We start from the raw sequence: 16,133 nt of genomic DNA on the forward strand, positions 1-16,133 counted from the left end.
TGGGGCGGCTAGGGTTCGGCCGCGGGGGGGTGGGGGGGTATGTGGCCGGGGCGGCTGGGCCGATGGGCCGGCCCAAGGGGGGGGGAAGTTGGGCCAGGCCAGGGGCCAGGTGGGGTGGGGGAACTGGCTGGGCCAGGGGGTTTTCCCCTCCCTCTCCCTTTTTTTTTCTTCTTTCTTTTCTTTTATTAATTTTCTTTTCTGTTTTTAGATTATTTAAAATGCCAAAGCATTTTACAAAAATTAGTGCACCCCACCATAATTATGTTAGCTATTTTAGACAACCCCCGAGAATTTTTAGTTTTGGTTTTGAAACTTTTTATCTTTGCTCTTGTTTTGATTTTTGTTTTAGAACGGGTTCGGATCTAACGCGAGTTTATCCACAGTAACCGAGGTGACGAGGCAACATTAGTGGGGATTACTGTAGCTTAATTACCCGGGCGTCACAGAGGACTTGCGGCAAGGGCTAAGAATGCCCGGCCACGCCTCGTAATTATCTCACGGGCACCTTCCAGGTCAACCCGACTCCACATCACTCGCAATTATGCTCGCGCGGGTACCCCTCAGGGTCGACCCGTCTTTAGTAACATGGTTCAGTGTCAAGTCATAGTAACCATAGTAACCGTGTGTCCAAACATCAAGGGGAAAACCCCAGGAATCACCCCCGGTGGGTTCCACTCAATGTAATCATCAAGGTGAACGTAAGAGGAATCACCCCCGAGGTTCACACTTGAGGGGTTGCACGACAGAGTCGTATCGGAAGTGGTTAAGGCGAAATCACCCTCGATGACCACGACCGAATAACTACACTACAGGGTTAACATTAGAAGTGTTGTAGAGGTCTCACCCTCGGCACTCGATAGTAACCCAGCAGTGTCGAGCAACTAAGGGGAAAGTGATGTGCGGTGAAGGGGCCTGGTCTTCGATCCCGTTGATCGGGTCTTTAATGATGAAGCAGGGGCAACAAGGACAAGGTGGGGGTCACTGATGGATCACTAACCAACCTATACTAAGCAGTTTAGGATAAGCAAGTAAGGTACAACAGCAGATACAAAAGCAGGCTATGCATCAGAATAGAAGCAATCAATAACAATAACAAAATCTAATGCAAGCATGAGAGAATGCAATGGGTGATATCGGGATGATCAAAGGGGGGGCTTGCCTGGTTGCTCTGGCAAGAAGGGGTCGTCGTCGACGTAGTCGATCACAGGGGCAGCATCGGTCTCGAGGTCTATCAAAGAGAAGAGGGAGGAGAAACAGTAAATACATAGCAAGCAAGTGTAACAGAACAACAGGTAGAGCTAGACGTGTTCTAACGCGGTGCTACACGATATCAGCGAAGGGGGAAGTCAACCGGGAAGGTTTTCCCGGTTCCGGACCTGTGTCAGACAAATGACCGGAGGGGAAATGTTCCATGTTTAGATAGTTAGAGGCATCTAACAGGTAAACGAACCGCGTATTCAGATTTGCCTCGTCGTTCTGAGCAACTTTCATGTAGAAAACATTTTCATCCAAGCTACGGTTTATATTCTATTAATTTTCAAAGATTTAAAGTTTTTCTGAAATTCCTGAATTTATTACTAATTCGAATAAGGAAAAAGGCTATGGGTACCCAAAAGTGTACCCAGCCAGAAGTAAAGAGAAGCTGACATGTGGGGCCAGGGCCCGGTTGACTTAGTCAACAGCCCAGTCAGCATTGACTAGTCAAAGTGAAAAGTGAAGGCGGGGCTACTTGTCATGGACTTAGCTATTCTAAAACTAGTTTAGCACTTTAATATAACAGTTGGTCCCACATGCCATCTACTATTAGACTAATTAACTAGTACTACTAATTAGACTAAATAACTAAACTAGTCCCTAAACTAGTATTTGGGCCGGCCACACACAGAGAACACACACTCACGCACACACACACACTACGCTGCACAACACCACGGCCATGGCAAAGCAATGAGCAGCAGCAGAAGTAAGAGCGGCGGCGGCAGCTAAGTAGCAGCAAGGCAGTAGCAAAGGAGCAGCGCAGCGGCATGCAAGGAGCAGTAGTAGTGCACAGCGGGTAACAGCATCAGTACGAGCAGCAGCGACAGGGAGCAGCAAGGCAGCGGAGCTGCTGCGGCTACAAGCAGCAGAGCAGCTGCGGCACGGGAGCTCGAGCGAGGGCGCGGTCAGGGGTGGCCGAGCGCGAGCGTGGACTCGGCCGGGGCGCGCACGGGGCGGCCGGGGCGTGGGTCGCACGGCGCAAGCAGGCAGCATGGTGCGTACAGCACGGGTACGGCCATGGACGAGCATAAGGCGATGACTACGGCGACGTATCAAAGGGGGGAAGGAGGGGAATCGACAAAGGTGCTCACCGCGCAGCTTGTGGATGTGGTCAGGGAGCGCGGGGGTGGACGGACACGAAGAACGCGATGACGAGATGCGGCGGTCGTGGGCGAAGATGACGGCGATGGTGAGCGTACTGGGCCTCCCAGCTCGGGCCCTTATGCGAGGGCAAAGGAGACGACGATGGGGGAGCTCCTGGATGGCTTGGCGCGGCGAGGGAAGGCCGGAGTGGTCGGAGCAGAGTAGTTGGGCGATGGCGCGCCGGCGACCGAAGAGGAAGGAGCACTCGATCCCGGCGATGTAGAGGCTCCCAGCTCGAGCCATTTGGTGTAGTCGAAGCAGAGGAGCGAGGCGGAGCTCCGGACATGTCGGGACCGTGCGGGCTGGCTAGTGGCCGCGGGATCGACGAAGGCGCGGTGATGACATCTCGGGCACGAGGTTCAGAGGAGAAACGCGAGTGGGAGAGGGGAATTTCGGGGGCTAGGGTTTGTCAACGGAATCGGGGGAACACTTATACACCTCTAGGAGCGCTCGGATGAACGACACGAGGCAATCCGGGCATGGACGGCGTGTGTGCGCCATGGCGCCCGTGCCTCTGCCTTCCTCATGTACGTGAAGAAAGAGAAGCCCGTTGAGTGGGCTGGGCCGCACTATACCTATGGGTTGTATGTGAGCAGTGTTGTCTTTGGCCTTTTCGTTCTTTTTTTTCTGTTAAAGCTTTTAGTTCATGTTTTAGATTTATTAGAGGTACCAAATGAGTTTTGTTACTTGTGATAGTTGCACATAAATCAAGCGCAGCAATATTAGATGGCGCAAAAAGTTTGGGGCCAAAAGAAGTTATCTAACTACTTTTAGAAATTGAAAATGCCAATTTTAATTGCTGCTGGACCACTAAATAAAATTCCAGGGGCATTTTGGGAATTCAAAAGAGGTTGGTTCCAACATGAAAAATATCGAGGGATTATTTTCCACCCTTTGAACATTTTAGTTTGCATGTTTGAGAAATTTGAATTTTGGACTTTAGTTTGAACTTGAATTTGGATCAACCGAGGATTAGCAACAGTAAGAGTGGTGACGTGGCACCACTAACTTGGATTACTATAGCTTAATTATCCGAGCGTCACAATTCTTCTCCACTACAAGAAATCTCGTCCTGAAATTTAAGGGGTGGAGTAAGGGGGAGGATTCAAGAAGGACGAAGCTCAACATAAGATAGGTACCCGGGGCTATCTCAGTGAGCGTGGCATAAAGGCATCTCTCGAGTTGAAATTCAAGAAAGTCATCGAGAGCAAGGTAAGAAGGTGCAATAAGAAGCTTCATGTGGTTAAGCAACCGTTTGTTGCATGAAACAGAGGGTGAAAGGGGTTCAGAGCAATGGGAAAGTATTGCGTCTGATACCAGAATAGATCACTAGGAAGGTGGCTCGTGATTTACAAATGAAGCCAAGCGCGATTACAATTTTGGAAAATAGGGATGTACATGAGGGCCAGGTTTTCATCCTATGGAACTGTGGGTTATGGGCCCACCATGTGGGTTAAAAGCAGGAAGACGCTAACATCTTGAACGGTCATGATAGCAAGGCAGTTCAGATGATAGCCTGTCAGTTATGTTGGCAACAAAGTCTGGTACCAAGGGCGTGGGACGAAGAGAACCATTTTCCTGCTCGTTAAACGAGGCGGATCATTAGGCAAAGTTCTCGTCCATCGGTGGTTACCAGAATATCAACAACAATAGTAATCAGAGTTTCACTATAAGATTTGCACACCAAGATGTTTATTTAAGCAGAAGGATATTACTGCTTAGATCATATAGATCACAAGAAAGGTTTAAACAAAACAATGGAAATGGAAATGTGATTATTAATTTAATCAGAACCATGGAAAGGAAAATGTGTTTAAACACAAATATCAGGAGTATATTATTCCCAAGGACAAGAAGAGGATGACATCCATGAAAAGGTAGTAGATTACAGGTAAAGGGGAGAGGAAATTCATGATGTTACCCATTCAATAGTGTTTGGATAGTGATCAAGAAACATTTAGCATTGCGCCTCTAAATGGTTTTAAAGAGGTTCGGAGTACCACAATCATGCTTTGGTATAACATTGACATGGTCATCAGGTAAAGGTCGGACCTTGGGAACACAAAGGATCCATCAGAGTTTTTAGAACATATCATGCTATTTTATCAGGGAAAATATGAGGAGGTGGCCGATGGGTTCAGTAGCAATCCATCGACATGTCAAAAAGGATGTATTCCCAAAATTAATATGATCAAGTTTGTGTTGGGGGGAAGACAAGAATTTTGTCGATGCTGACACAAATCAACGAGTCGCAAGGATATTATTTCTAGCCATGAATTCAATTGATATCTCTGAAGAAGCCAAAGTGTTGACGGTGATCACAAAAAATTTTGTCAAGAGACTCAATAAGATGCCATAGAGCAGAAAAGGAAGCCTGAAGTGAAAGTCTATGAGAACCACGGATTCGACACAAGCTCGAAGTCAAGCTTGCTGTTCGAGGTGAAATGATAAGATGAGGAAGATTGACATAAGCTTAGCTCATCGTCGAAAATTGTGCTCCGGGAAGGACCAGGTAGCACAGTTAGAATTTACCACGATAATGATATAGCCGATTAGGCTAGGAATGGCTCAAAGTATTATTAAACTCGTCAGCAACGAAAATTTACTTAGAGTCATTGAATCGGAGTGCGGGATCGATTCACTTATCAGTGTGCTCGGTTGACAAACAACCCAGAACCCATGAAGGGACAATGACAGGGAAAGGTAGTGTTCATCAAAAGTTCATAAGATTTGGTGCAATGGCATGATATCCTCGAGATACGGGGGGTAATACTCGAAGGTAGGTCATAATAGAGGCTGGGCAGGCGTATTGACCTGCAGAAGACAAGTGATTTAACTTGTCCAAGAAATGGGACCAAAGAAGAACAATCATGGTCGAAACCACGGTTCCGAAGGATCAATTCACCGATAACAGATGAACTTATAACAAGGGGTAATTATTTTTACGAGCAGCTTCCATGATAAGTTCTACATCGGGTCCATGGGCATGAACACAAAGGTTCAAGGCCGACTCCACTTCTTCAATGCATAACCTTCCATTCACTTCTTGTTTTCGATGAAGTCGTAGTGTTGAAATTATATCTGGCAAGACGCCAGAAGAGTATGACTCGTGAAAACTCTCGGGTTGACATGGATTAGGGATGGCATAGGTTCAACCCATAGGGGCACCTTAGGAACATATACCACAAACTCCAAGAGTAAATAACACAAGCTCGGAAGGTAGAGCATGGTTGACAAAAGCAGAAGATACAAATTGTCAAAGACATTATGTATCATGGGAATAACTCACAAGAATTTTGAATGTGAAGGATATTATCGGATAATAACCCAGCAATGAGCCTGCCGGTCCAAAATGGAGCTGATGTGAGTATCAGTACTCAATTAGAGGAAGAAGAAATGCAAAGGCATCGGATTATAGAACATCTGAATAATTCGATGCTTAGATAACAAAGGAATTATGATTTCCAAAACGAAGGATCAGAAGCAGACGCTCTGATCAAGGATGGATAAGTAGAATAGACCCAGGGGCACGATCGATGACAAATAGATTGGTCAAGAACCAGCTCATGTTCAAAATGATGTCTGAGTCGGAAAGATAATTTAGAAGGATCAATTGATGATTGTGTGCTTTCACACACATGTTGAATCGATAGGATCAAAATGATGGTGTCAAAGGATACTGATGAATATTGCTACACATATGGAAATCATCCATAATTCAAGCAGACAAGTATTTGCAGAGCAATAGGTTGAAGAGGATTCTCGGAAGATCGGACAATATTTACAATTATTTTTAAAAGTATATGAACAACTGGGGATGAGCGGACCCCGGTTAAGTGAATTATCCTTAGTGCAAAAAGAAGATGCAAAGCAGAAGGCACAAGGATTCTCGGAACAATGGAGAGTGCTAGGGGTATCTTATAACAACATGAGCAACTAGGGATGAAGGTACAAGCGAGAAGGAGGTTATTCACGAGGATTACCGGTGGTCAGGAACTGTAAGGCAGTGGGCACAGAGTCTCGAGAAACATCGAGGAGTATCCGCAGAATCTTCTGGCGAAGTAGGTGATCATCGGTAATGTCGGGGCTCTCCAGGAGGAAGTGGGTACGAGAACCTAATGTCAAATTTAGTAAAATGTTTAACCGAAATAGAAGAGAAATCAGAATCCGAGAGTATAAACGAGGAATAAAAGATCCTAATACCACCCAATGACGACGTGGGCCCGTAAGACACACAACCAATGTTAGTAAAAGTTTTTCAGTGACTAGACTCAACTTCGGCCAAGGAGTTGGAAAGGGGGCTACCTACAGGCAGTCGGCTCTGATACCAACTTGTGACGCCCTCGATTCAATCGTACACTAATCATACACGCAAATGTGTACGATTAAGATCAAGGACTCACGGGAAGATATCACAACACAACTCTAGACACAAATTAAAATAATACAAGCTTTATATTACAAGCCAGGGGCCTCGAGGGCTCGAATACATAAGCTCGAATACATAAGCTCGAATACACAAGAGTTAGGGGAAGGAACAATATCTGAGTACAGACATAGGTTAGACAAGTTTGCCTTAAGAAGGCTAGAACAAAAGCAACATTGATCGAAAAGGCAAGGCCTCTTGCCTGGGAGCCTCCTAACTACTCCTGGTCATCGGCGGTCTCCGTCACGTGGTAGTAGGCACCCTCGGGGTAGTAGCAGTCGTCAAAGGTGTCATCTGGCTCCCGGACTCCGACATCTGGTTGCATCAACTAGAAAGAAAAGAAAGGGGAAAAGGGGGAGCAAAGCAACCGTGAGTACTCATCCAAAGTACTCGCAAGCAAGGATCTACACTACATATGCAACATTATCAAAGAAAGGTTGTATATGTGGACTGGGCTGCAGAAATGCCAGAATAGAGAGAAGGCCTAGTCCTATCGAAGACTAGCATCTTCTGAAAACCACCATCTTGCAGCAAACAGGAGGGAGTAGAGTAGCATAAGGTAAAGTAGTAGTAGTGTTATCAACCTCGGCCAGAGATCTTTTCTCGACTCCCTGCGAGAAAGCAATCCCAGAGCCATACTATCCAATTATCATCACAATCCAATTCTCATCACCAGTATCCAGTTCTAGTTGTATCGATCGGGATACAACTCCGAGTGTCCGTTACCGTAGGACAGGCTATCGATAGATGTTTTCTTCCCTGCAGGGGTGCACCAACTACCCACCACGCTCGATTAACTCCGTCCGGACACACTTTCATGGGTCATGCCCGACCTCGGCCAAACAATACGCCGCAACCCGACCTAGGCTTAATAGAGAGGCCAGCACGCCGGACTAAACCTATGCCCCCAGGGGTCATGGGCCATCTCGCCGGGAACTCCTGCACGTTGCGAACGCGGCCGGTGAGCAGACCTAGCTACCTCCTTAAAAAGGGTAGGTGCTTACCAGTCCAACCCGGCGCGCGCCGCTCAGTCGCTGACGTCTATTAAGCTCCGGCTGATGTATACGACGCAGAACGCCCATACTATGCCCACGTGATGGTTAGTGCTATCAGGCCAGAGGCCCCTCGGATCAAATATCCAAATCGTAGAGGATTAGGAACGCGCGGTAACAAGCAAAGACTCACGAAAGATGTGACCCCATTGCCCCGTCTCGAGGACTTGCGGTAAGGGCTAAGAATGCCCGGCCACGCCTCGTAATTATCTCACGGGCACCTTCCAGGTCAACCCGACTCCACATCACTCGCAATTATGCTCGCGCGGGTACCCCTCAGGGTCGACCCGTCTTTAGTAACATGGTTCAGTGTCAAGTCATAGTAACCATAGTAACCGTGTGTCCAAACATCAAGGGGAAAACCCCAGGAATCACCCCGGTGGGTTCCACTCAATGTAGTCATCAAGGTGAACGTAAGAGGAATCACCCCCGAGGTTGATACTTGAGGGGTTGCACGACAGAGTCGTATCGGAAGTGGTTAAGGCGGAATCATCCTCGATGACCACGACCGAATAACTACACTACAGGGTTAACATTAGAAGTGTTGTAGAGGTCTCACCCTCGGCACTCGATAGTAACCCAGCAGTGTCGAGCAACTAAGGGGAAAGTGATGTGCGGTGAAGGGGCCTGGTCTTCGATCCCGTTGATCGGGTCTTCAATGATGAAGCAGGGGCAACAAGGACAAGGTGGGGGTCACTGATGGATCACTAACCAACCTATACTAAGCAGTTTAGGATAAGCAGGTAAGGTACAACAGCAGATACAAAAGCAGGCTATGCATCGGAATAGGAGCAATCAATAATAATAGCAAAATCTAATGCAAGCATGAGAGAATGCAATGGGCGATATCAGGATGATCAAAGGGGGGGCTTGCCTGGTTGCTCTGGCAAGAAGGGGTCGTCGTCGACGTAGTCAATCACAGGGGCAGCATCGGTCTCGAGGTCTATCGAAGAGAAGAGGGGGGAGAAACAGTAAATACATAGCAAGCAAGTGCATAACAAAACAACAGGTAGAGCTAGACGTGTTCTAACGCGGTGCTACATGATATCGGCGAAGGGGGAAGTCAACGGGCAATGTTTTTCCGGTTCCGGACCTGTGTCAAACAAATGACCGGAGGGGAAATGTTCCATGTTTAGATAATTAGAGGCATCTGACAGGTAAACGGACCGCGTATTCGGATTTGCCTCGTCGTTCTGAGCAACTTTCATGTAGAAAACATTTTCATCCAAGCTACGGTTTATCTTCTATTAATTTTCAAAGATTTAAAGTTTTTCTGAAATTCCTGAATTTATTACTAATTCGAATTTAAAAGGAAAAAGGCTATGGGTACCCAAAAGTGTACCCAGCCAGAAGTACAGAGAAGCTGACATGTGGGGCTAGGGCCCGGTTGACTTAGTCAACAGCCCAGTCAGCATTGACTAGTCAAAGTGAAAAGTGAAGGGGGGCTACTTGTCATGGACTTAGCTATTCTAAAACTAGTTTAGCACTTTAATATAACAGTTGGTCCCACATGCCATCTACTATTAGACTAATTAACTAGTACTACTAATTAGACTAAATAACTAAACTAGTCCCTAAACTAGTATTTGGGCCGGCCACACACACAGAACACACACTCACGCACACACACACCACAACACCACGGCCATGGCAAAGCAATGAGCAGCAGCAGAAGTAAGAGCAGCGGCGGCAGCTAAGTAGCAGCAAGGCAGTAGCAAAGGAGCAGCGCAGCGGCACGCAAGGAGCAGTAGTAGTGCACAGCGGGTAACAGCATCAGTACGAGCAGCAGCGACAGGGAGCAGCAAGGCAGCGGAGCTGCTGCGGCTGCAGGCAGCAGAGCAGCTGCGGCACGGGAGCTCGGGCGAGGGCGCGGTCAGGGGTGGCCGAGCGCGAGCGTGGACTCGGCCGGGGCGCGCACGGCGCGGCCGGGGCGTGGGTCGCACGGCGCAAGCAGGCAGCACGGCGCGTACAGCACGGGTACGGCCATGGACGAGCATAAGGCGATGACTACGACGACGTATCAAAGGGGGAAAGGAGGGGAATCGACAGAGGAGCTCACCGCGCAGCTTGTGGATGTGGTCAGGGAGCGCGGGGGTGGCCGGACACGAAGAACGCGACGACGAGATGCGGCGGCCGTGGGCGAAGACGACGGCGATGGTGACCGTACTGGGCCTCCCAGCTCGGGCCCTTATGCGAGGGCAAAGGAGACGACGATGGGGGAGCTCCTGGATGGCTTGGCGCGGCGAGGGAAGGCCGGAGTGATCGGAGCAGAGTAGTTGGGCGGTGGCGCACCGGCGACCGAAGAGGAAGAAGCACTCGATCCCGGCGATGTAGAGGCTCCCAGCTCGAGCCATTTGGTGTAGTCGAAGCAGAGGAGCGAGGCGGAGCTCCGGACATGTCGGGACGGTGCGGGCTGGCTAGTGGCCGCGGGATCGACGAAGGCGCGGTGATGACATCTCGGGCACGAGGTTCAGAGGAGAAACGCGAGTGGGAGAGGGGGAATTTCGGGGGCTAGGGTTTGTCAACGGAATCGGGGGAACACTTATACACCTCTAGGAGCGCTCGGATGAACGACACGAGGCAATCCGGGCATGGACGGCGTTGTGCGCCATGGCGCCCCTGCCTCTGCCTTCCTCCTGTACGTGAAGAAAGAGAAGCCCGTTGAGTGGGCTGGGCCGCACTATACCTATGGGTTGTATGTGAGCAGTGTTGTCTTTGGCCTTTTCGTTCTTTTTTTTTTGTTAAAGCTTTTAGTTCCTGTTTTAGATTTATTAGAGGTACCAAATGAGTTTTGTTACTTGTGATAGTTGCACATAAATCAAGCGCATCAATATTAGATGGCGCAAAAAGTTTGGGGCCAAAAGAAGTTATCTAACTACTTTTAGAAATTGAAAATGCCAATTTTAATTGCTGCTAGACCACTAAATAAAATTCCAGGGGCATTTTGGGAATTCAAAAGAGGTTGGTTCCAACATGAAAAATATCCAGGGATTATTTTCTATCCTTTGAACATTTTAGTTTGCATGTTTGAGAAATTTGAATTTTGGAGTTTAGTTTGAACTTGAATTTGGATCAATTGAGGATTAGCAACAGTAAGAGTGGTGACGTGGCACCACTAACTTGGATTGCTGTAGCTTAATTATCCAAGCGTCACATACTATAATACAGATAGCCCATTCAAGTATTCGGGGATTACATGATATTAGTAGATCATGTGGAACACCATAGACATTGGATTTGAAGAATTAATGGATTATGTTGTGATTGATGGAGGTTAATGGGCTGTTGGAGTTGATTCATAGGAAGGAAACAAGATCTTGGAGTGGCATACAACGTATTTCCTTAGGATAGAGATGCAATATCTTTGTCCCTGGAAGAATAGGTTGAGCACTTGGATTGTCATGTTTAATTCAAATTTGGCAGTTGTATGTTCTACCCATGGATTTTTTTTACATGAGGATAGCCATACACATGAGTTTGGGGATAGTAGACATGTATGATTTTGTTAATACCTTCTCTCGGGAGACATGAGGATATAAATAGCATGTGTGATGATTGGAGTTGACCTATACGGGATGTTTCTTTCGGAAATATGATGTGATTTTTTTGGAAGACTAGATAGAACAATTGGTATCTCAGAAACTGTGCTCAAGGATAAGATGACAGACGTTCACTCGCACCCTAGAATCCTTGAAACCCCGAAGCCTTACCAAGACACAACATGGTCAGATCATGACCACATGCTTTGGTTCTAGGTCGAGGAAACCTTGACCCATACTCAACCAAGACCACCACCAATACCCCAGCCTACTTTATGTACCTCGTGAACAAAGTCTTCATGAAGTACTTGGACAAGTTGGTTGCCATCTTTATTTGGTGACCTACTTGCCTACCCGAAGGGGGAAGAAGAACCGTTCAGCTGGTTAGGCAACATCTGAAGACCGCCATGTCAAGGAGGAAGAACTAAACCAACCACAATCGTCAAGAAGTGAACTTCCTTGTCAAAGACCGTGCGTATGTGCAAACCACTCCTCTAGAAGGAACCAAGCATTTCCAGATCAAAAGGAGGCTCACACCAAGATTTACCCCCCCCCTCCGAGACCACTACAAGATGAAGAGTAGACACCTACCAGCTGGAGTCACTACCTGAGTTACCCACTGTGCGCAATGTTTTCCACATGACACAACTCCGGAAGTGTTTCTGACTTCCTGACTAGCCCGGTCACTAACAAGGACATCGATCACCGAGCCATCGACCTCCAGCCCAACCTGACCTACGCAAGAAACCCATTAGCAACCCGGATCAAGTGGAACTTTATACACGAAGCCACACCATCAAGTACTTCAAGATTCAATGGAGCACTGCTCGGAAGCAGAAGCAGTATGAGGGCGTGGTGACTACCCCCGATCCAAGATTTCGTATTCCTTTCAACGCCTACTTTGGGAATCTCGGGGACGAGATTCTTGTAAGGGGGGTAGGTTTGTCACACCCTGATTTTTCATGCCACAACACTTAAGCGAATAAATCATGATAATATATGGTTTGACAAAAACTTTTGAGTGTTTTGGGCTTTGCTTTGATTGATTTCTGTCTGCTGTTTGCAAGTGCTCTAGAAACCAAATAAATCCTCCAACTCCTATACTTCATCTCCTCGCTCCAAACTCTTGTTCCAATGATCATGCCATGTGTATAGTACAGTATAGAATTTTCTTATAAAAATAATTTGGCCAAAAAGTATTTTCTAAATTTAGTTTTCCATAAACCCCTGAATTGAGGTTTGCACTACAAGTACTTGATTTGGGGTATGAAAAATATTTCAAATAGTATACTTGAAACCTATTAGATATAGGACTCCCATAAACCACAAAAATATAATTTTAAAAGTAATTTTCCTATTTTGTTTAAAGGATTTTTCTTTAGGCCAGAAATGGTCTTTAATAGGTTAAAATTATTTTAGTGATTTAAAAATATTTGGGAAAAACCTAGGGAAACTCAGTGGACATATATTGTCCATATATAAGAGTTTCAACACATGGTCATGTTCAAAATATTAGTCAAATCCCTCAAAAACCCTTTCTAGATATTTCAAGCTTTTGAAATATTTACAAAGGAAATATTATCTAAAAATTCCACGAAAATTCTAGCATGTCACATATGAAATGTTTGATGATCTTGCCAAGTCTCATGTCATGGAGAATAGTATAACCCCATGAAACCCCCTCAAAACCATTTCTGTCCAGTTTGAAGTCTGAGCAACTTTACATTGCCAAACATGTCCAAATGTTCTCAAACTTGGTGCACATGCTCAAATGGTCTAATTATTCATCTAGACCAAATGACACAAGTTGGATAGAATCAAAGTGCCCCAAAACCCTTCCTGTCCAGAACCAAATTTGAACAACTCTACATTTCCAAGTGTCTCATTTTGATCCCAATTTTTGTGGACATGTTCAAATCCTCAAATGATGACACCGCCAAGTGGTGCATCAAGGAGAAAATATTTGCATGACTAAATCTTGAAAACTCCATTTCTATTCATTTCTAAGGTTTACAAAAGTTGCATTGGCAACTTTGCCCAACTGGACTCAATCTTTGTGGAACCTCTTATTTTCTCATGACATTTGACCCTGTCAAGCCTCATGATAAGAGGAAATCATCTTCTTGCCCAAACCAGAAACAAACACCTTCTGCTATTTTACCAAAACACATGTTTTGACCCCTTCCACAATTCTCCATGAGCTCAAGTTTTTACCACAGCTGAGCCGGATCATCTTCTACCTCCAGTAATTCCTGCAACGTCATGGATCAATGATTGAGGGGTGAAAACCCTCACTTTACCCCTTTGGACAGCCATTGTTCACCTCTCTCTCCACCTCCCCTCTCAACCAGTGGCTTACTAAGGCATCCAATACCCCCTAAGGTTGTTGGAAACGGCCAGGACGCAAAAGACATGCCCATGCCGGCCAAAGTCGTGCTCTGGAGCATGCTATAGTACGCCAGGGAACTGTAGCTCGGCCCACCCTAGGCAACCAGGCGGCATTGGGCAGAGCGAGCGTGTCCGTCGAGGTCGCCTCGACTTCCACGACATGCAACACTGTCTGCCCCTTCCTCCCTTGCCCTCCTTCTCCCTCCACGAGTTCACCTGAGCACGTCCGTGGACGCTGCCCATGGTGCACCGCGGCCATGCCCATATAAGCCAACCCCCGAACTATCTCCCGCCTCGGTTGGAACCACCTCTCTCTCGTGCACCTCCTAGACAGCCTCTATCTCCCCCTAGTGCCCTCCTTTCATCCCCGTGGCCGGAGCTATGCCATCGGCCTCCGCATAAATTCGTGCTCTGTGGCCTCTCCCCTCCCCTTTGAACTCCACTGGAGCATCTCCAACCTCACCGCAAGTCTCTCCCGTGCTCCATTCACTCCTCTCTGTGGCCGTAGCACCAAGCCCATCATCACCGTCGCCATCTTCCGCCATGGCTAACGCCGCTCTTGACCTCAACCTTCCCAGGGCCCAAGACCCATCCAGCTGGGTCGCGGCCCCCTTCCGCGAGCTCGCCGGTACGCTGGGTACCCGCAGCGGTGCCCCTGGTCGCCGGAATGAGCTTGGCCTCGCCTCCTCTCTTCATGCGGCATGGGAGGCCGCGCGAGGAAGAGGAAAGCCGTCCAGTGGACCGGCGACCCCACCGGTTAGCCTCTGCCGATGTGTCCAGCCGGACCCGCTCGGGTTAAGTGGAGACGGGCCGGGAGAAACGCGCCTCCGACATCACCTCTCCACACCCACGCGGCTGAGCCACTGGGCCGGCCCACTGCTAAACTGCGCCTAGTGCACTGATAAGGGTAAAGCCCTTCCCCTTATTCCTTTCCTTTTTCTTCTCTAGATAACTTCTAAACCCTCTAGAGAATTCAAATAAGTCCAAATTTGATGATTCAAATTTTCCGTGACTCCTAAATCAATATCTATTTAATGAGCATAGTGAACATTTTTACTGTGCTTGGTGTTCACTGGATATATTAAATATGTCATTTATCCACATAAATCCACTTCAAAAATCCATAGGGTATTCATTTGGACTCCAAATCCAGTGAAACCAATTTCTAAATGCTTCTAAAATCATGCCTAATGTAATGGGTACTTTTACTCATTTTTATAAAAAGGAATTCTGTGGACAACCTACAGATCCATTGAATCCATTTATTCCATCATATTGAAATGTTCAAAAATAAGCACTGATCCAATTCCAATCAAACCACTCTGGTTATTTTTCTTATAACCAGGGGAGTCCTAAAAAAGTCAACTTCATATCTTTAGAGCACTTTTATTTTTGCCTTCTTGTGTTGCTTATTGTGATTGTTTCCGACGTTAGTTGACAATGTAGATGGAGTATTTGGAGAAGGATCAGAAGACTTGAAGACTCTGATGAACCAGGCAAGCAGCCCTTTGACCATGATGAACCCTATTTATCATAGTAGCATTTCTTTCTGTGGTTGTTGAATGCATGATATCTTGAATGGCAACCTTGCTAGGTTCACCTTCGTTCCATACCACATTGATACTTGCATTGTTCATGGATGTATCCTTGCTTAGAGTTGTGTTGGTGGGTTGTAGAAATATGCTATAGTTGTTGGCTGAGCAAAAATGGGTCAGAGTTATGCATGGTAAGGAACAAGTGTGGTTTGACATACTTGCAAATAGCCCCAATGGGTGCCACTAATGCCCCTAGGAGATGATGATGAACTAGGTCACTACTTGGTAGAGAGGTAGTGTACCGTGGCTTGATGAAAGTGTTGTTTACAGAGACAGATTAGATTTAAGATTTGTTGACTGTCCCAACCCTACATGCGCAACCACTATAGCCTTATATGGGAAAGGGCATTATTGATTACCTAGGCCGATACTAGCTTGGAGCCTGCATTGCTAGTGACGGGGAAGAGTTGGTGCTCTCTCTCGGGATGGCGTCGTGCCAGGTAGGGTGGCCATGACTGTTTTCAGAGGGCACCGGACACACCGTTGGTACCCCGTGCCAGTGGTATGTGATGAATATGGGAGTGAGGCTCCACAATTTTAGGATGTGAAATGTTGGGCACTGGGGTTACTACCAATCGAGTGGACTCTATGTTAGTGTCGTCTAGGGAAAGATAGTGATCAGGTGCTTACCCCGGGTACTTGAGGTACCGCGGGTCGTGGATGACACGGAAGTTCCCCAGATCTTGTGGGTAAAGTGTGCAACCTCTGCAGAGTGTCAAACTATTCGAATAGC

General features: G+C 47.0%; 1 protein-coding gene across 1 annotated transcript; it reads right to left on the reverse strand.

The window, feature by feature from the left end:
* Nucleotides 1-8,752: 8,752 nt before the first annotated feature.
* Nucleotides 8,753-10,504, reverse strand: LOC123094733 (uncharacterized; the record flags this gene model as incomplete). Its single annotated transcript, XM_044516664.1, is given in 2 exon segments — nt 8,753-8,821; nt 9,938-10,504. Coding segments are annotated over 2 exon segments (364 nt in total), but the record flags the coding sequence as incomplete, so codon positions are not given.
* Nucleotides 10,505-16,133: the final 5,629 nt, after the last annotated feature.

This window comes from Triticum aestivum, chromosome 4B (assembly GCF_018294505.1).
Source record: "Triticum aestivum cultivar Chinese Spring chromosome 4B, IWGSC CS RefSeq v2.1, whole genome shotgun sequence".
NCBI lineage: Eukaryota > Viridiplantae > Streptophyta > Magnoliopsida > Poales > Poaceae > Triticum > Triticum aestivum.